General features: G+C 42.0%; 2 protein-coding genes across 3 annotated transcripts in view; one reads left to right on the forward strand and one right to left on the reverse strand.

Annotated features, from left to right (window-relative positions):
- LOC308298535 (dynactin subunit 1-like) overlaps window positions 1-6,340 on the forward strand; it is a 42,656-nt gene extending 36,316 nt beyond the window's left edge. For both annotated transcript variants that reach the window (XM_080742160.1, XM_080742161.1), the window contains 7 exons: window positions 6-148; window positions 569-744; window positions 1,893-2,014; window positions 2,642-2,840; window positions 3,218-3,291; window positions 3,860-3,949; window positions 4,987-6,340. In XM_080742160.1, the coding sequence (XP_080598286.1) occupies window positions 6-148; window positions 569-744; window positions 1,893-2,014; window positions 2,642-2,840; window positions 3,218-3,291; window positions 3,860-3,949; window positions 4,987-5,124 (942 nt within the window). In that variant the 3' untranslated portion in view covers window positions 5,125-6,340. The remainder of the gene's footprint in view (window positions 1-5; window positions 149-568; window positions 745-1,892; window positions 2,015-2,641; window positions 2,841-3,217; window positions 3,292-3,859; window positions 3,950-4,986) is intronic.
- An 11,420-nt stretch (window positions 6,341-17,760) lies between these two features.
- LOC308297827 (charged multivesicular body protein 4b-like) lies at window positions 17,761-18,381 on the reverse strand (the record flags this gene model as incomplete). Its single annotated transcript, XM_080741394.1, has 1 exon — window positions 17,761-18,381. One exon carries the CDS (start codon window positions 18,379-18,381, stop codon window positions 17,761-17,763), a length of 621 nt encoding a protein of 206 aa, XP_080597520.1.
- Between the last annotated feature and the right edge of the window lie 2,979 nt (window positions 18,382-21,360).

Consider the following 21,360-nt stretch of genomic DNA (forward strand, 5'->3'; position numbering starts at 1 on the left):
CTCAGGGCGAGGAGCTGAGCGAGGCCAACGTGCGCCTGAGCTTGTTGGAGAAGAAGCTGGACACCTCGACCAAAGATGCAGATGAGCGCGTGGAGAAGATTCAGACCAAACTGGACGAGACCCTCGCTCTGCTCAAGAAGAAAGAGAAGTATGAATGATGGATCTCACAACTTTGTCTCTCCATTCCTGAGATCTATGTAATTTTGACCTTGATTGTGACTTTTTAGATCCAAAAGACCCCAAATGCCCACCAACATACTTCAAATGGCACAACCCACATTGTGACGTGTCATGAGCTTGTAGATAAGCTATTATTTTCTAATATCCAAAGTATAAAATAGGGGTATAGTGCTTCAGCCCCAAATAGCACTTCATCAGTTTGGCGGAAGAGGACATTTCAAGTTTGATGTTTCTCCCATGACTTCTCTCTCTCTCTCTCCTTCTGTCTCGTTGTCTTTGCTTTCCTCCTTCTCTCCTCTCTTTTGTTTCTACATGTGCAGTATGTCTCTATATTGTCCTGTCTTCTGTCACCCTGTCTAACTCACCTGTCCTTTCTCGTCCTCCACAGGGAGTTTGAGGAGACCATGGATGCTCTGCAGGCTGACATTGACCAGCTGGAGGCGGAGAAGGCGGAGCTGAAGCAGCGCCTCAGCAGCCACCAAGCTAAGATGACCATCGATGGCATCCAGCAACGAGGCCCGGCGGCCACTGGCATCGCCTCACTCGTCCAAGGAACCGCTGGAGGTACGAGTTCTGTGCCAAGAAATGTCATTTTTGGTTTACGATCTTGTCTATGGATGAAGTATAGAGTGTGTCTGTGGACAGGTATTACGGTACTATACTTTGGTGGTCCAAATGTGCGCCTTGTGAGGTATTTTTCTCAAGTGAGGTCCAAAATGCCAGACCCCACAAGAGAACAGTGGTTTAGAGCCAGCTAGTTACAATTAGGTAATTCATAGTATTTTGCGGTTCGGATTAGGCTTACGGTAGTTACGTTAAGCGTTGCAAATGGCAAGGAAACGGGAAACGGAATGCAGTTATTATGAAAAGAAATGGCCATCCTGAAATGAAGCAGCCCTTCACTGGTATAGTGATACCAATGGCGTGTTTGTCCACCGGCTTCGACTGCTCTCTTCGCATTCAACCGGACTTTTTCACCATTTCTCAGACATTTGAATGCAGAGAGTATCCACAGGGTATCCACGGAGGAGTATCCACGCCGGGATACTCGTTCACGTGCACTTTGAAGTACGCATGCGCCGATATCTCTTGCCTTGAATATTATTCCCCTCAGGGGAATCGAACCCAAACCGTGGGTTTGTTGCATCCGTGCTCTACTGACTGAGCTAATGAACGGATGATGTGACTCCTTTTTTGTGCATTTATCTTTGACGTGGTTAGTGGGGTAGATGTGGATAGTGAGGGACTGAATATTTACTATTCTGTCCATAACGGCACATAACTCGGTAACGCGGCTGAGTGGGATTGGGCGCCGTTCCCACCGCTCGTCGCGGCAACTCGGCTCGCTAGCGCTCGCCTCGGTGGCGACTCACGGGGGTCATCGGCGCCCAATACCGCGCCGCTCCCTCGGGGTCTGTAGCGTGGGGCGTTACACCGGGGAACAGAGCATACTTGGCATCTGGTTCGAGGCTGGGATTCACCTCAGGTTTTATTTTTGCGCTCCTCTGAGGTTGACCACTAGATGTCGACATTTTACTACTAATATCTCTGCATTGGTGAGATATTGGATACTGGATATCCAAGTATCCTTGGATACCTCTGCATTGAAGAGTCTGAAAGCACGTGAATATTTCGCATTAAGTGCGTTGATATCATTCGAAACAGGTGCACCGTCAGTGTATATTATAATAGAAATTCCTTTGTCCATGCAGTTGGTATGTCTGCGTCCATGTCAGGACCAGTGGAGGTGGTGGACTCTCCTCTCCTCAGACAGCAGGTGGAAGTGCAGAGAATGGCCATCAAACATCTCAAGAACGAGAGCATCAGACTCAAGGTACAGATGGTTTTCCATTAGCTGACAACTGGTCTATAAATCCATTTGATGAAATCAAACTTAGTTTGATCAAACTTAATCAAAATGAAAGTGAACTTGATGTAGTAAGCTCACAACTTGTGCATATTACAAGCTTGAGCATCAACACTTTTATAAGATTAAACATCTGATCAAACTGGCTGCATTATTAGTACCTTAAAGAAAAGTGAATAAAGGCCGATAACCAATATATCAATCGGGCTCTAGCAATGAAGATAAAAAAAAAAAACTAGACTAAAACTATGACAAAAACGGACGTCTGCCGTTTTTCACTGAAGGAGACGAAAGAAAAGAAAAGCAGTGATGACAAACTGACTAAAACAAACACAAAGGGACTAAGAGGGACTAGTTGAGAAGGAATCCAAAGTCATGTTATACATGGTTGCGCGTGGGTTTCGTGCTCTGAATTTAGCTGATCTACAAGTTATACAAGCTCTACAAATTTAATCAATAATAGGACTAAAACTAAATGGGATTTTTATTCAAAAGACGACAAGTAAAACTAAATCAAGACTGTCAAAATGAACACTGATACCAAGCGTGCAGTACTCATTTGGCCGGTATCTATTCTCTCTGTTCTGTGTCTAGGCTGAGAAGATGAGAGCACAGCTGGCCTCCCTGCCTCCGCTCCGTGTTGCCAAGCTGCCCCAGATGGACAAGGAGCGCTCCTCTCTCCCCGAGGGACTGAACAACACCAGCATCTACCGCAGGACCGACCAGATCCTGGCCACCCTGCTGAAGCTCAGCGCAGGGGTCAAAGTGGTGGACATCACTGGGAAGACACCAGGTCCAACAGTTATTGTAGTTTTGAAATATTCACAAATTTTGATTTGGTGTTTTTTTGTTGTAATAAAATTAAGAGGATTTTAGATAGTAGTTTAATCTAGTGTGTGTGTGTGTGTGTGTGTGTGTGTGTGTGTGTGTGTGTGTGTGTGTGTGTGTGTGTGTGTGTGTGTGTGTGTGTGTGTGTGTGTGTGTGTGTGTGTGTGTGTGTGTGTGTGTGTGTGTGTGTGTGTCTCTCTCATTTGCCTATCAAATATGTGAATGTGTGTGGACACTGGACAGTTTGTACAACATGCTCTCTCTACTCTGTTCCAAAGCACCATGCAGGCTAAAATGATCCTAGTGACAAAAATGTCTAACTTGCCCTTGCCTATTTTGCAGTCAGTGCCAGTGCCCAGCTGCTGGAGCAGACGGCTCGGCTGCAGAACCTCAGCCAGACTCTGGACAAACTCAAGGTGACAAACTAACTTACTGTGTATAATATACTGTATATAGATCAATAAAATCCCCAGACAAGAAGCTCAGGGAAAGTTCCATTTGGACAGGTGGTGCTGGAGAAGGTTTACAATAGTTCACTTTGTGCCATGTTCATAAAAGACCATAACCACTCAATCCTATAATGTAGTGAAACTTCCAACCGACTGATCTCCCAAATTGATTCGAATGCCAGTCTGTATAGTCTGTTTGGTGGAGAGCTAACGTGACAGGTAGTACAGCTATCAATGATTTTACCGAGATTGGAAGTAGTAGCAGCTGTAAGGTGATGTGCTAATGTCATGAGCAATGCAATATTAATGGGTCTAACTGCCCTTTTCTTTTTTATTTTCATCAAACAGCCTCTATTCAAATTCTGATTATTTATAATTCAAAACCAGGCTGAGCTCAAGTAAAGATGCTTGCATGCTGGTCAATCGTGTTTTGACCAGTATAATACAGATTTGTTTCTTGATATCTTGCACATGTTAAATCCAGCTGTATCAGGAGTTCCATGACATGATTCTCCTCTTTCTCCTTCTCTCTCAGGGCGAGGTCGCGGAGCATGTAGTGTCACAGCATCCAGGGGCAAAGGCAATCTCTGACTTTGCTACCTTCCCTATATCCAACTTTGTTAAGGTAATGCATGCACCAAAGGTTTCCTACTGCACTTTATAGCCCAGGCCTTACAACAGGACCTGTTACTTTTCAGGATTCAGGTTAAAATGGCAAAAGCAGCAGATCGACAAGCTATCGAGCTTGAGGATATGCTACTTTTGATGGTTTAGTGTGGCGCTGATCAATAGGCCTTTAAAATGGCAAAAGCAGCAGATCGACAAGCAGCAGATCGACAAGCTATCGAGCTTGAGGATATGCTACTTTTGATGGTTTAGTGTGAGGTATGATCAATAGGCCTTTAATTTACGAAAACAATACAATAATGTTAGAATCCAGAGATAAGGGGTTTCTGCCCGTCAGCAACCATTATATGCATGATCTACCGGGAGTTCGTTGTTGCCTGAGATTATCCAAAAGAGGGCAACAATAAATGAATGCCAGGTGCTAATTTTCATTATGTAACACAATTCGTAATGATGTTATAATTGTGACAGGCCTCTCATCAGGGTTCCCACGGTCATGAAATTCCTGGAAATATTTTGAAATTAGAAAAATATTTTTCCAGTACTTGAAAGGTTTTGGAATTTATCAAGGGTCCTGGAAGGTCCTGGAAAAAAATAGCTATGCATTGTCTTTGGTTATTGATTTTGTTAATACCTCTGAAATGACAAATTAAACATATTGTCAAATATTAGAGGCAGAAATTGTGAAAATTGCGTTGTGAGCATGTAGATCGGCTATATTCACAATAAACCGTGTTATACAAAATTCCTCAACTCTGCTCGTCAGGGTGCCGGGTCCTCAGTTAAAACATGATTATTTTTGGGGTAACAGCCTGAAAAGGTTGAGAACCACTGGCATATACACTACCTGTCTTTGGGCATTGCGCATAGGACTAAGTGACTCGTTATTGAGCTGAATTATTGTTATATATAGTCCTGGAAATTGGGTTAAATATTCTGGAAAGGTTTTGGAAATTAATTGGTAAAGATGTGTGGGAACCCTGTCTCATGCATTATCTCACGATCTCTAATTCCCTATTCTTTGACGTCCACCAGGCCAAGGAAGAGGAGCAGGGAGGAACGGTGTTCGTGGGTCGCGTGGCCGTCCCCTGCGCCCGCGGACAGGAGCAGGTCCACCGCCTGGTCCTGTCCCAGCAGCAGCTCCAGCGGGTTCACCACCTGCTGATGGCCTGAGGAGGACCTCTGCCTGTATGCACAGCAGCCATATTGTTAGAGAGGTTGGGTCTCTTCGTCTCACTTCTTTCAAAGGTGTTACCTGAAGAAGAACAATCTTTGTCACTGGCTCCGTGTTGTGGCCTACACGAAGCCGAGCTACGAGCTCCACTACTTCCAGATAAACCAGGACGAAGAGGAGAAAGAAGATGAGGTTTAGGCTGATAATCCTGTTTTTTTTTGTCAAATTAATACATACAAAAATAGGTGTTGCCAATGATACTACTTATGGGTCAGTTTGGTTCCAATTGTGTACTCTCAGAGTTACAACCCTTTTTGGAACCCCCAAGGAACCATTAGGGTCCCTGGACCACACTTAGATACCACTGGTGTTGCAGAGTGTTTCCAGTGAGCCAACATGCATAATATTAGCGCCCCATCAGTATTATTGGTAACACCTGTGAAGGAAGTAAGAAGAGACCCAACTTCTCTCCAAATTAGCTGCTGGAAAGAAATAGTTTTAAGAAGAAATAGGTTTTCCCCCTTCCTTTTTGCATTTTGCTCTGTCCTCCCTCCACTTTTCTATAGCGTTTCTATTGTCCAAATTATATCGATCTATAGCCCGAAAATAGCCGATCACATTGTGAGCTTTTCGATCGGCTGTGTATAATAATCAGGCATAATTCTGGCCATTAGAACTGACATATCGTTGGCGTCATAGGATAATTGCCTAACTCACTTTTTGGTCAAATGTGTCATTGCCCAGCTCTACTCGCTTAACACTGCTGCATGATTGTCCTAAGCCAATCTGAATGCTTGTTACATTCCAAAATGACTTGGGCAGAAAGTGCTTTTTGAGTAAACTTTTTGACTTAAAAAGGAATTATGTAACTAGCGGTCTGATAGACTGAGAACATTGGCGAGTCTCAACAGAGTAGAGTTGGGCAGATATAAATAAAGGTAGATAAACATGACATGAGTCTTTTACTTGTGATGTTTTATTTTGTCTTTCCTGGAAACCTTATAATATGACTTACTGTAGGCAATTATGCTGTGAGGCTACTTAAAAACTATGTGAAATTAAAACAAAATAAAACTAAAGAATGTCACGTTTTATAAAAGTTATGACAGGTGTGTGTGTATGTTTGTGTGTGTATATATGTCTGTTTTTCTTCTGGGTTGAATGGGAACAATAACCAAGGGGGGAACATTAACCTGCACTCACTACTGAGTTTTGTATTTTTCTTGCAACTCTCAAGCCTTTTTGTCACACCTTTTTAATATGCTTAATAAAAGGAACACCTTACATACAATAAATAAACCAATGTTTTTTTATTTATTTTTATCCCACGCTTTTATGTAACCCCCCTTTTTTCAATTGTCTAATGTAATCCTGGGCAGTACACACTCCCTCTGCCAACCTGGGGAGAGCAACGGACTGACCTCATGCAAGGACGTTTTGTAATGGAAGTTTTTTTCACCCAAGTTGATCCATCCTGTCATGTTATACCTTCTAATCAAGGGGTAGGCAGCAGCAACCTTAGGCCATGGCTACACAGAGCTGGATATTTCATATATCCCAGTTTTTCAGATATCCACATAGAAAAATATCTAGGTCCACACGGAGCTCGATATTTCATATATCCTGGTTTTTCAGATATCCACATAGAAGAATATCTAGGTCCACATGACAAAGATATCTAGGTCTAACAAGCACACACACAGTAAAGTCTTCAGAGATATCCGGCTTCCGTGTCTACACGGATCCAGTGAATCGGATATTTTTCAATCTCTCCACTTATTTATCCGGTTTAAAAAATATCCAGTTTCACAGACGAAATATCCAGCTTTGTGTGGCTGCAAGCCCCAACAGCACAAAAAACATTTTAGCTTCAGACATATCCAGCTCTGTGTAGCCGGCACCTGAGTCATGGGTGCTGAGGTTGATCACTGACACTGACATGAGTGTGGAGAGGATTTCCTTTTTCTTTCAAAGATCAAGCAGACAAGGCCGAGTCCATAAAACCAGGTATGCAAACTGACTGAATAAGATGTGTGGGGAGTCTGGGAGATGGGTGGTGGTTATTCTTCTGAGTATATTACAATGTCCTGATGAGATGGTAATTAATGATATGGCACACTGACTTTCAAGAATAGGAAAACATGGCCCTTAATGTCAAAAAGCCTGCTGACCCCTGCCTTATATGGTCTTACGGTATGGAATACCCAAGACCGTTGCTGATGGTCATATGTTTAAGAAATGTAATTTGTTAAGAATGTAAGCTCACATGTCACATCCCATGTGTTGCTTTGGGCCTCATTACAGTAATCACCTCAGCAGGAAGGGGACCGTGAGCAAGCACCTTGTTTTTGTAAACATATATGTCTCTGCACTGCACTTGGTTTTAGAATGTTTAAAAAGTCACACCCAGTGTGCTATTTGTGTTAATTTCAAGTGTCCTGCAAAGCTTGGCCAAAATGTGACCCTGGGCATACACATGGACAAAGCCAGATGCCAAAAATTACACATTATCCATACTGTACATTAGCCTCGTACCCGCCCTCTTCCGGAACGGAAGTTGGTCGTTTACTAGGCTAACTGTACATGGCAGTCATACCCCAAAAGGGGTTCCCTATACATAACTAAGGTGTGATTATGTTACTAAATGGATCGAAAATTGCCCTAAACACAGTAACCTTGCTTAATTCTATCATTTCCAATTCCTTGTAAGTTATCACTTGGAAATGTTGTCTGTCCACTAGGGGTGGGCGATATGGTGATAATTATCGCTGAGACGATACAATGTCTCCACGATATGCCTTTTCAGAGATATTGTGATACAATTGAGGGAGCCTTGTGAAAAAATCCTGTTGGATCTTTAATACAGAGAGTTCAATTTAAACCTGCATTTTGGTCTAAATCAGTAGTTCTCAAACTTTAAAATGTCAAGGTCTCCACTTAACTCTGACAGTATACAAATGAAACCAAATGGACCCTTACGGGTCCATTTGGTTTCATTTGTAAACTGTCAGAGTTACATACTTGTCAAGTTCAATTTAGACCTCCCAAAAGGAACCCAGAGAGTCTAGTTTTTGTCAAGTAACTTGAAAAATAACCATAAAACCAACGTGAAAAAAAATAATCGTGATAAAATCGTGTATCGTGATACAGCTTGGGAAAATATTGTGATATTGTATTTTTCCATATCGCCCACCCCTATGTCCACAATGGCATTGCCACTTGACTGCATTAGCTGTTTATTATGATGATCTGCACGCCAGAATATGAATCAGATGACACAAATTACTATTTCATGGTATTTATTAAGCTCATATACAATCATTCAAAATCCTCCAATAGAAATTATATACAAATAAACATCATGCATTAGCCAACTATTTACAAATATACTCACCTCACCAAACAAACCTTACACAATGAAGACATTAAAATTGCACATTAATTTAATTAAAGTATTGAAAATAAATCATTCAAAATCCTCCAATACAAAGCATATACAAATAAACATTGTGCATGAGCCTACTATTTACAAATATACTCACCTTACACAATGAAGCACATTAATTAAAGTATTGAAAATAAATCATTCAAAATCCAATACAAATGATATACAAATAACAGTGTGCATGAGCCTATTATTTATAAATATACTCACCTTACACAATGAAGCACATTAAAGTATTGAAAATAGTTCACAGTTTAAACGAAGTAGTCAGATGTGTGTGTGTGTGTGTGTGTGTGTGTGTGTGTGTGTGTGTGTGTGTGTGTGTGTGTGTGTGTGTGTGTGTGTGTGTGTGTGTGTGTGTGTGTGTGTGTGCGCGCGTGCCTGTGTGGTTGGTTCGTTCAGGAAGGCCGGCATCCATACTTGTCCTGCTGCTCTACCTGAACCGTTACTGTCTCACTGGGAGAACAATAATTCTTGGGCTTCCTCCCTCTCTTCCTCCCGGTGTAGGTGCTCCTATTCGGGGGAGCTGGCTCCATGCTGACGTCCACCTCAATCATTGGTGCGTGGACGCCTGTAGAGAAGCACTCCGTAACGTGCTGTTGTCCGCTCGCCAGCAGTGTGGAGGTGTATGTCGGGCCCGACAGCGTTTCCCAAAGGCGCTGCTTGATCCTCCGGCCCAGATCCAGGGTGTACGGGCGAGGCTTGCCGTTGTTGTACTGCAGCATCGGGTCAACTATTGATTGTCTACAGAGCTGCTGGTACTCGGCCACCGGGCGTCCATGGAGAAGAGGCTCTTCAACCGACTCGGACTCGGTCAGTTGGAAGGTCGGTCGGTCGGTGGATTCGTAAAGAACGCTGCTCTCCTGCCAGTCTGGCAGGACAGCAGCGTTCTTCACGAATCTCTCCTCCGGGATCTCCTCAGAAGTCCTTGGGCTCTCACCCTCACCGTTGTTGTGCTGCTGCTGCTGCTGCTGCTGCTGCTCCTCCTCGACCACCTGTCTCTTCCTCTTCCTCCCTGAGGGTTTATGTGGGGGAGCAAGTGGCTCCAACTTGGTCCAGGATGCTGCATAGGTGTGGTCCTGGTGGTGCTCTGGGCCTGGGGACCAGCTCCTCTCCTCCTCCTCCTCTCTCCCCATCCTCTCCATTCTCCTCAGGTGAAGCATGCAGTAACCCTGTCTCTGGGACTCCTTCGGGCACGGCCCTTCGGAGCACAGGGTCCTCCACTGCTTACCGTTGAACTTCTTGCGGACAACGCGGAGGCCTGCTGTGTGGTGGAGCACCACGTCGCCCTTCTGGAAGATCTGGTCTTTCATGTTGGCTGATGATCGATGCTTCACAAAAGTTGTAACCATCTGGCTGCTGTATCAGTTGGTAGAAGCGAGGTTAATCAGTTGGTAGTAGGCTAGCTAGAAGTTCTCTCAAGGCTATGTCTCAACTCTGTCGTCTCCTGATGTGTCTGCATGCTTGTGGTCAGCAGGCCGGTGGATTTATACTCGCCCTGACGTGGCACAAACGCGCTGATTGGCTACTGTACGACGCACGTTTCGGTTTCCATGGAGATCAACAAACCCGCACCCGGCCGTCGGCGCCGTGGCCACGCCCCCCCCCCCCCCCCAACGTACGCGAAGAGCGTGGCGGAAACGCGCCTTCTGATTGGCTGAAACGGGGGTCAGTTGTGTATGTTTGAAGTTTGAACTTGAACTTGAATTTGCGTTTTAACCCTAGTAAACAAACACAGTCCGGTAAAAGTAACTAAATACATTTACTCAAGTACTGTACCTAAGTAAGTCTACCATTTTCAGGTAGAAGAAGTATTTCCAATTTCCAGTTACTGGAAATTGGAATCCAGTAGCCTACTTTTACTTTTACACTAGGCATCTGATAATATCCGATCTACAAGCTCACAATGTGTCCCACTGCAACGCACTGTGAGCTTGTAGATCTGCTATTTTCAAAGGATTTTTAGACGTTACACATTTGAAAACTTGTGAAATTGGACATTCTGCATAATGAGTTGTAGGCTAGGCTACTTTTACTTTCGGTACTACATGTCCATACTTAATTTGTATTTGACCTAGTTTGAATTCCGGACTTTTACTTGGTTGTAACAAAGTATTATTATTATTGCTTTTAAAACATGCAAGGTCATCGTCAAAGAAAAGGGAAACAGCGCCCTCTCTGTTTTGTAGCATCATCAGAGAATCTGTTCTTGGGAGATTTAGGCCTACCGGTACTTCAAGCCAGTTAAACAACTGGGGTAGGGGAAATAACGTGTAACGTTCATATCAGATTTCGTTTCAAGTTCAATCAAGAACGACAATTTCTCTAATATCCTAGGTATGTTCAATGTGTATGGACGTAGCCTAGCTTACAGAGTTAGCCTTGAGCAATTGTTTTGTTTACGTTAGGAGGAGGCTATGTTAGTGGCTGTAAGGTTGGACATGGATGGACAGAGACGATAACCAGTGGTGAAAAAAGTACTCGCATGTTTTTAAAGTAAAAGTATCAATACTGCAATGAAGAAATACTCTGCAAGTAAAAGTCTGGAATTCAAAATGTTATGCAGAATGTCCCATTTCACAGGTTTTCAAATCCTTTGAAAAGAGCAGATCTGGGATGTTCCTTTTAGGCAGGGTGTTTAACTGTACTTGTACTGTACTACATAGCCTATCAATTATATACTTGTACAATTCTTCATTTTTGTCTAATAAAATAATCAGTCAGTCAGTCAATCAATCTACAAGCTCACAATGTGAGCTTTTTCAAACGGCCGAAATATATAGGCTTTAAGGTTAATGTGTGTTTTGTAGTAATAAACTAAATCTACAAAGTAACTCGTTTTCAAAGTAGTGTTTCTTGGTGTATTTTCAGACAGTTAACCACTTTACTTAGTAAACTTTACCTTTGGCTTTGTACTTGGTCTGCTCTTTTTTCTCACCATTACACTGAACCTCTTTGCCAAAAATAGCAGATGTACAACCTCACGAGGCATTGTGAGCTTGTAGATCTGTTATTTTTGGATAAAGTTCTCCACAAATAGGGATGCTAGGGTTCAAGTGATTAATGTAAAGGTGCTACAGATTTGATGGTCCCCCTTTAGTAAATCCGGGAACCACCTAGGGGGTCCCAGACCCCCTGACAAGACCTATGGTGGTTATTGGAAGTCGGAGCACCATGAGGCACTGTGAGGATGAGTAATCTTTTCCAAATCCCCTTTCAGACCAAATGTGAAGTCGATAGGAAGTAGGAACGTGGTTCGGTATGCTGAGAGACCACCGCCCCACCACAGGGGAGGTTGTGCCCTTCGATGGCTCCATACTCTACCTGCTTGTCAAGATGGAGAGGGTGGGTACAACCGTTTCCTCTTAGGTCTGTCTGAAGATGTGTTTAATGCAACCGAGTCCTATTTTCCAAGTTATTTTAATCTTGGTGACAGAATATGATAAAAGCTCTGTATCTTTGAACATTGGATTTCATCATCACTGTGCACTGCAGCTGTTAAATACAATCCAATGGAACCAACACATTTTTACATTAATTATTTATTATTTACTTGAAACACAACAACACCAACACTTGAAGTACACTGGCAACACACTTGATAATCCCAAGAGTTAGGTTAGATTTGGATTTTGTAGTTAAAAATTCCCCAAACTGCATTGAGATCACTTTCCTATCTGATTTGTGAACATAGAATTATCTCAGCAAACATTATGTATTTTTTTTGATTGATAACATCTTTACCCAGAATTCCTATCTCATCCACTCAGGATTAGAAAGTGTCTCAGGAACCACTCTAATCCCATTCCACCAATGGCTTTGTCCCATGTCTCCTACTTGCATATAAGTCCCAACGTCCCCTAATGTCTCAAGTGGAGTGTCCACAAACTTGTACCATGTGTTTTATTTTATTGATAAGACTGCTTCAGCATATATGCTGCAGTTAAACGTTTTAAGCCTCAGCACACAGCCACCTCTTAAAAATGTCCATTTGCCATAAATCCCAAAAGCCCCTTTCAATAAAGTAACTGGAGGAGCTAATTATTATACTCAAGACTACTGCAATTAAAACATTTGAGCCTTTGAGCATAGATAGATACTTTATTGATCCCCAAGGGGAAATTCAGAACCTTTTGTTACTCTTGTCGTTGTAGGCTGCAGATTTGGCCAGGCAACGCCACCAGCACCAAACATACGGATGGTGGCCTGGCCTGGCCTGTACCTGTCTGTGGATGTGAACCACACAGTGCTGCGCAACAATAACAAAGTGCTGAATGTCATGTCATGTTAGTTTACTCAGTATTAATATTGCTCATTGTATACCATTGTAATGGTAACGATTACAACAGTCTGGTATGTTTTTTAATATGCAGTTGCAAAGATACTCCTTCTAATGCTTGGATTTTTTTCTTTTCTTCCAAGCCTTAGTTTTGATTAAATAATGCATACATAAATTAATACATACAGTACATTGACATGCCATATTAAAGGGATACAGTGTAATATTGGTGAGGTAAAAGTAAAAAGAAAATACATTATACACACACACATAATTGTTTATACTTATTTGATGAACTTCCATTATCAGAACATTTCTTTCATTTATCTATGAATAATATATTGGTAGCTGTGATGATGAACTTTGCTAGAACCTAATTGTATACATTGACTGTTGCTACTTTGGCATAATTAAAGCCCAAACATGTTTGATCACATTCACCTGCTTCTTCTGTAATCTGAGGAACTGGTGTTTACTCTTGAATATATAATTGAAGACGATTTTCTCATCAGTGATAATGTAATATTTCATTATGATTTAAAATGGCCATTATATCCAACTGACGTGGTTTTCTTCTCACTCTTCAGGACGGCGTTCTACCAGCAGAGCACACAAAGCTTCCAGGATGACTGCACCAAGGAGCTGCTGGGCGCTATCCTCATCACCCGCCACAACAACCACACCTAGTACCGCATCGACGACATGAAGTGGGACAAGTCGCCCAAAGACACCTTCACCATGGCCGACGGCAGTCAGACCAGCTTTGTGGAGTATTACAGGTCTCTATTTTCATTTGGTTTCACTTCATTATTCAGTCAGAAAGTACAGCTGTTATTTTCCCCACATAATCTGAGTCACTGAATTTGTTGTAACGATGAACTCTGATTAATTTCAATTCAAGTCTAAAACAGACGTTGATGCTCTTGTGCTACATCTCTGATATGGCAACACCAGAATGCTCTGTGTAAAAGCACAGAGATAGCTTTTTTTTCTGTGTAACATATAATACAAACTGGCATGAATGACTGCTCTTTTTAACGCCATTGAGATAGCTTTTTTTTCTGTGTAACATATAATACAAACTGGCATGAATGACTGCTCTTCTTAACGCCATTATTGCAGGATCTTCAGTATAAAAGTGGCGAGTGACTATAGGGTTGGTCCTGGTGCTAGTCAAAACCTTAACACACACACACACACACACACACACACACACACACACACACACACACACACACACACACACACAGATATGCAGTAGACACAGTACACACTATAAGATGCAATGATGATGACAAAGCACTCAGATAATCTTCCAGTTCCTATTTTGAAAACCAATGCAAAACTGGTGAAATCTCTCCATAGTTTCAATACGGTAAAGGAAAATGGGCCTTAACCAATTAAACTATAGACACTTTGCTGAGCACTTTGTTGTCCTTTTTTAATCTAAACTAAATTCATCTTAAAATAAATCCATCTTAAAATAGTTGGATTTACAAATCAACGTGTCGCAACGATACAATGTGAGCTTGGAGATCTGCTATTTTTTCCTGCGTGTTTGCGTATTTTTGAAAAATCTTCATCTTAACGAAGCCAGCAGTGATAGCCTTCCCTGTTTCCTTAACAAGTTGTTTTTGTTGTATATTTTACACAGCATAAACTGTATTTTACACAGAACTGAACTTGGATACACTATTCAGATGTTCCCTTATCTGTGGATGTGTAAGTTGTTGTCTTGCTGTGTCAACAGTAAGAACTACGGGGTCACCATCAAAGAGATGGACCAGTCAATGCTTGTCCATCGGCCCAAGGAAAGGTCCAAGCCTGAGCTGCATCTCAAGTACTTAAATCAATCCTATTTCCTATTTCCTTGCTTGTATGTTAGTCCATCCGACCCATTGAGGAAGTTTCTGATGACAACATCACAGGTGATAGACCAACTCCCAGTGGGTGGGACTAACATACATGAAATAGGAAACAAGTGAAGGAAATAGTAATAATTTAAGGACTTGAGACGCTGGAGGGAAGGTACAAAGAAATAAAGGCTTTTTCTCTTTGGCTTCCATGTATGACCCCATTAAAGTAACAGACTGCCCTCTTGTGGCTGTATTTGATACGGAAAATCCTCATTTTGTATTTCACAGAGACCCTAACCCTTTTTTGTTGCCATTTGTCTCTCATGCATGATCTCTAATTCCCTATTCTCTGACATCCACCAGGCCAGAGGAGCAGGGAGGAACGGTGTACGTGGGTCGCGTGGCCGTCCCCTGCGCCCGCGGACTGGAGCAGGTCCACCGCCTCGTCCTGTCCCAGCAGCAGCTCCAGCGGGTTCACCACCTGCTGATGGCCTGAGGACCCCTGCCTGTATGCACAGCAGCCATGTTGTTAGAGAGGTTGGGTCTCTTCTCACTTCCTTCAGAGGTGTTACCTGAAGAAGAACAATCTTCGTCACTGGCTTCGTGTTGTGGCCTACACAAAGGAGAGCTATAGGAGCTCCGCTACTTCCAGATAAACCAGGACAAAGAGGAGGAAGATGATGAGGCTGATAATCCTGTTTTTCTTTTTTCTTTGTAAAATGAATACATTGTTGACATTTTTAAAAGAAAGGTGTTACCAATGATGCTACATACGGGTCAATTTGATTCCAATTGTACACTCTGTTACACACCTTTTTAAGGGGTCATTTGGAACCCCCAAGGAACCATTAGGGTCCCTGGACCACACTAAGAGACCACTGGTGTTGAGTGTTGCCAGTGAGACAACATGCATACTATCAGCACCCTGACTCGGTTTGACCAGAATGGGACAGAGCCTTCATTATTAGTATTATTGCTAACACCTGTGAAGGAAGTAAGAAGAGACCTAACTTCTCTCCAGGGGGGAAATAAATAGTTTGGGGTTTTACCCCCCTTCTTTTTGCATTCTGCTCTGTCCTCCTTCCACTTTTCTATAGCGTTTCTATTTTCCAATTTATATCGATCTATCCCACAAATAGCTGATCTCGTTGTGAACTTTTCGATCGGCTGTGTATAATAATCAGGCATAATTCTGGCCGTTAGAACTGACATATTGTTAGCTGCAAAGGATAATTGCCTAACTCACTTTTTGGTCAAATGTGTCATGCTCTACTCACTTAACACTGCTGCATCAAGCCAATCCGAATGTTTGCTATGTTCCAAAAATGACTTGGGCAGAAGGAGCTTTAAAGTAAACTTTTTGACTTTGTCAAAAAATATTTTTGAATGTAACAAGCATTCTGATTCTGAGCAGGCTGAAAACACTGGCAATAGGGCAAGTCGGCAAGATGAATTAGCAGTGTCACCAGAGTAGAGTTAAAAAGGCAGATAAACATGACGAGTTGTTTTACTCATGATTGCCCATAAGTCACCTAGACTCAATTATGCTATGAGACTACTTAAATGTATCTGAAATGAAAACAAAATAGAATGTCACGTTCTATAAGCAATTATGACAGGTGTGTGTGTGTGTGTATATATGTCTGTCTGTGGGGAACATTAACCTGCACTTACTGAGTTTAGTATTTTCCTTACATACAATAAAGAAACCACTGTTTTTTTATCTCACAATTTATGTAACCCTTTTTTCACCCTGTGCCAATTGTCTAATCATGTAATCTTAAACCATCCTGTAAACAAGTAATACCTTCAAGGGTTGGCAACCTTAGTGCCATCATTGGCATAGGGGAGGGTGATCCCACTGGCATACAGTTTGGGAGAGGATTTTCTTTTTCTTTCAAAGTTCAAGCAGACATGTCAGAGGTCAGTGATAATACTTTTACTTCCAGACCTTAAGACGCTATAAGGCTTATACCGTCTTAAGGTATGGAATACTGAAGACCGTTGCTGATGGTAATATTTTTAAGACATTTGAGTAATTTCTCACAATGCGTTGCATCACATTGTGAGCTTGTAGATCTGCTATTTTCAAATTGCCAAAATATATACACGGCTGAAGTTGTCACTGTATGTTTGGGTAATAAAAGTCTTCAAAGTAACTAATTTTATGTAATTTTAGTGGAGTAAAAGTACAATATTTTCCTCTGAGATGTAGTGGAGTAGAAGTAAAAGTATTCTAAATACTGAAGAACTTTAAAAATTTGCCACCTTATGCCTCTGCCTGGAGTTGGCCTTGGGCTGCATGTACATGTATCACCTCAGTGGACCGTGTCCATGAGCAAGCACCTTGTTTTTGTAAAAGTCTAGACACTCGCACTTAGTTTTCAAATATTATATCAAGAATTACACCTAGTGTGCTGTTTGAGTTCATTTCATTAAGTGTCTTGCAGAGCTTGGCCAGATGTTGGAGCTCCTTCCAGGAGCATTGCTCAGAAATGACAAATATTATATCTATACTATTACTGTACATACAGTAGCAACAATACTACAAAAGGGGTTCCCTAATCCCTATACGTAACTAAGGTATAGTTATGTTATTAAATGGATAGAAACACCTAAACACCTGACCTAAACACAGTAGGCTAGACTTGCTTAATACTATAATTTCCAATTCCTTGTAAGTTTATATCACTTGAAAATGTTGTGGACCCATGTCTGTCCAGATTGGCATTGACATTTGTCTATGTTTAAATTAGGCCTATCTGAATTTAACTGCATTAGCTGTTGGCTATATTATTGTCTTTTACAATGATCTGCATGCCAAAATATGAATCAGATGACACAAATTAACCTTTTGTGGTATTTATTATGAAGCTCATACAATCATTCAAAATGTCCTACAAAATACAAATACAAATTATATACAAACATTATTATATACAAATATACTCAGTCCAATCTGTGTGTGTGTATCTGTCTGTCACACACTTTGTAGTGCTGGAAGATGATCTCTGACTCTTCTCTGTAATTGTGATGTAGACCTAGGCCTATATCTCTACATGGCCTCCAGGCGGCGCTGTAGCTCCATGCCGTTGCCCTGCTTTTTCTTGCCAGCTCTGGCGGGTAAGGAGCAGGAGGTGGGAGGAGGTACGTTGAGAACCCCGCGGACCTCCGGCAGCTTCTTCTCGTCCTGTTCCATGATCTCATTCAGCTCGTCCAGCAACTCGTCCTCGTCGAATTCGTCTCCTCTGAAGTTCGAGAGGACGCCGGTGATTTCCTGAGCCAGCTCCTGATGCTTTCTCACGTCCTCCTGAAGGTCGCCGATGTGGTCAATGTTCACGTTTTCATGGGCAGATTTCAGGGCCTTGGCCGCAAAGGCCGTGTTGTTGAGCACTTCGGTGTTGGTGTGCACGGTCTCCAGAGCCTCTAGCTGGAACTCGACGTTGGACAGTGTCCCGTCGATCTGACTGAGCTGCTTTTCATACTTCTTCATCCTTTTCAAGGCGGCCAGTGCCTGCTTTTTGTTTTTTGTGCGATGCTTCGCTGCGGTCAGACGTTCATGTTTGATTTTGCCCTCTAATTCTTCTTGTTTCTTCACTAGCATTCCCTCTGTCTGCCGGAGTTTCCGGAGCGCTTCTTGTGGAGTAGGAGGACTAGGTCCCTTTTTGACAAACATCGAACAAAAACAAGACATTTTTGAGTGTGACTGTGAAGCAAGATTAGATTAGAGGTTCTTCTCAGTGTTATGCCTTCACTCTGTTGTCACCTGGTGAATGTGCATGCTTTTGGTTCAAGAGGCCGTTTATTTATACTCGTCTGTGACGCGGCATCAACAATCGCAAACGCGCTGATTGCCTACTGTACTGCACTGTGTACATTTCGGTTTCCATGGAGATCTACAAAACCGCACGGCGCCGTAGCCACGCCCCCAACGTACGCAATGAGGGAGGGGGGGGGGGGTGGAGGAGAGACGCGGCTTCTGATTGGCTGAAACCGGGGTCGGTTGTGTTCGTTTCGAAAGTTCAAGTTGAAATTAACCGAGATCTGAAGTAAACAAACAGTCTGCGGTAAAACATACAGTGAGTGCCTGGTATAAAGTAACCAAACACATTTACTCAAGTACTGTACAGTACAATTTTCGGGTAGGGCGGTAGGCCTACTTTTAGTTTTGCTTTACTACATGAGTAGGCTATTTCCAATTTTCAGTATTTTTACTTCTACACCAACACATCTGGCCATCGTCAAAGAAAAGGGAAAACAGCGCCCTCTGTTTTGTTCCACGTAGCACTATAGTATCTATCTGCTCTTGAGAGATAAACAGTCTTAAGCTGCATTCACACTGCAGATATATAGTTGAACGTTTAGCTTGCTTGGTCAATGTTATCTCAATGGAAACCAGCTTTAAAGCTTCCAAACCTTCGTTTGGTGTGTGTCCTGTATCTTTAAAGCTGGTTTCCATTGAGATAACATTGACCAAGCAAGCAAAACGTTCAACTATATATCTGTAGTGTGAATGCAGCATTATGCTGCATTCACACTACAGATATATAGTTGAACGTTTTGCTTGGTAATTCAATGTAATCTCAATGGAAACCAGCTTTAAAGATAGAGGATATGCTCAGAACAAAGCTTTGAAAGCTTTAAAGCTGGTTTCCATTGACATTACATTGAATTACCAAGCTAAACGTTCAACTATATATCTGTAGTGTGAATGCAGCATTATGCCTCATTCACACTACAGATATATAGTTGAACGTTTTGCTTGCTTGGTCAATGTTATCTCAATGGAAACCAGCTTTAAAGATAGAGGAGATACACAGAACAAAGCTTTGAAAGCTGGTTTCCATTGAGATAACATTGACCAAGCAAGCAAAACGTTCAACTATATATCTGCAGTGTGAATGCAGCATAAGGCTAGTCAATCTAAGGTTTGACCCAAAAGAAATTGCAATTAATGGTTCAAGGTTTTTTATGATCCTTAGGGTCATCCAAATAACATATTAAAAGCTGTGAATTATATATTTAGTGGATCAAGGTAAATTTAGGGGGTTCAAGTTTGGGTCCATTCACTTAGTATACAGGAAAAAAAGACCCCCCAAAAATCTTCTTTAAGTAGCATGTGAGGGGGTCTAACTAGGGTTTTTTTTTCTTTTTTCGTTTTGCACAAAAAGCATTCGTCTGGTTAGAAACGGTCGGACACCACAAAACGGAGCTGACTCCAGAAAAGTGATGACTCATCACTAAACCATAGTTCTATGGGTCCGTTTTTAGCCCAAGGAATGTTTTTTGTGCAAAACAAATGCTTGCAATGGATTCAGAATCATGAAAAACCCCTAGTTAGACCCCACACATGCCATGCTACTTAAAGAAGATTTTTTGGGGGTCTTTTTTCCTGTATACCGGTAGTAAGTGAATGGACCCAAACTTGAACCCCCTGAATTTACCTTGATCCACTAAATATATAATTCACAACTTTTAAGGATCATAAAAAACCTTGAACCATTACTATTGCAATTTATTTTGGGTCAGGCCTAGCCTGACACTCAGCCTAAATTGACATTTCGTTATCGCCAAACAAAAAAAATTAAAGGGGTGTGGCTAGCGATTCAGAGTCTGGAACTAGGCTAGGTCAGGCCCTTTTTTAGCTTAGATTGACTGGTCTATAGTAAAAATAGTAAAAAGATTCACGGAAACTGGGGGTAGAAATTCTCCTCTGCCAACAAAATGATGTCATACTTAACAGCCCCATAGTAATAGTTAGGCCTAAATATAGTTAGGTGCTAAAATACTTGCAATCAATGTAAAAGAATATTTGAGATTTTTGCTAAAGCAATGACATTTTTTAATTGTATCTACTGTAAAAAATAACTGATAAAATGTAACCACTTGAACCCTATAGTCTTAGAAACCTTGACTTGAGTTTCATCTGTACTTTGAAAACTTTTTTTCACGTCTACTTGGAAGTTTGCTGAGAGAGTTGACTAAAGACTAAATCAAAAAGTGGATGTTGTTGGCTTACGTTTGGGGGTGATGGACAGGGACTTGCTGGCCATTAGGAAAAGCGGGACAACTCCCGAACGGCCGGTTCATTCCCGGCCGGTCCAGGCCGGCCATTAGGAAAAAAATCATACAAGGCTGTCGCACAAAAGTAGTGAAAACTGCAGATCTAGTTTAAATCATTTTTAAAATGGTTTTGGACATGCAAGGTTTCCACCCGACAATGACGAAATATAACTCATGTAATTGGCCCACTGGCTTGTCATGATCTGAAATGGCAAATCTTTGAATAGCAGAGAGATCTCTCTCTATAGCATGCAATGAGGGCCTCTACAACTCTTTTTCCCAGGCTGAATCAGGGGCCCAGCACGTCCCTGGTGATGGAGCAGTTGGACAAGAACAAACTGTCCTCACCTGACTGTATGCATACAAACAATTGTCCAGACAAGCTTTTGCTGTTAATGGCTAGGTCTGGGTGACCTGCTACAGTACATTTAGCTATGGTGGCTATCCCCAAAGTTGATTTATTTTCATGCTTTATTTCAGCTAGATATAGTGAACAGAGAGACAGGAAGAGCAGGAGAAAATGAGGTCATCTACAATGCGCTAGACCCCTGGGAGATAGATTGCTGAGGTGAAGCGCAACAGTTTTCAGCTC

Source organism: Nannobrachium achirus (genome assembly GCF_963921795.1).
Source record: "Nannobrachium achirus genome assembly, chromosome: 14".
In the NCBI taxonomy this organism is placed as follows: Eukaryota; Metazoa; Chordata; class Actinopteri; order Myctophiformes; family Myctophidae; genus Nannobrachium; species Nannobrachium achirus.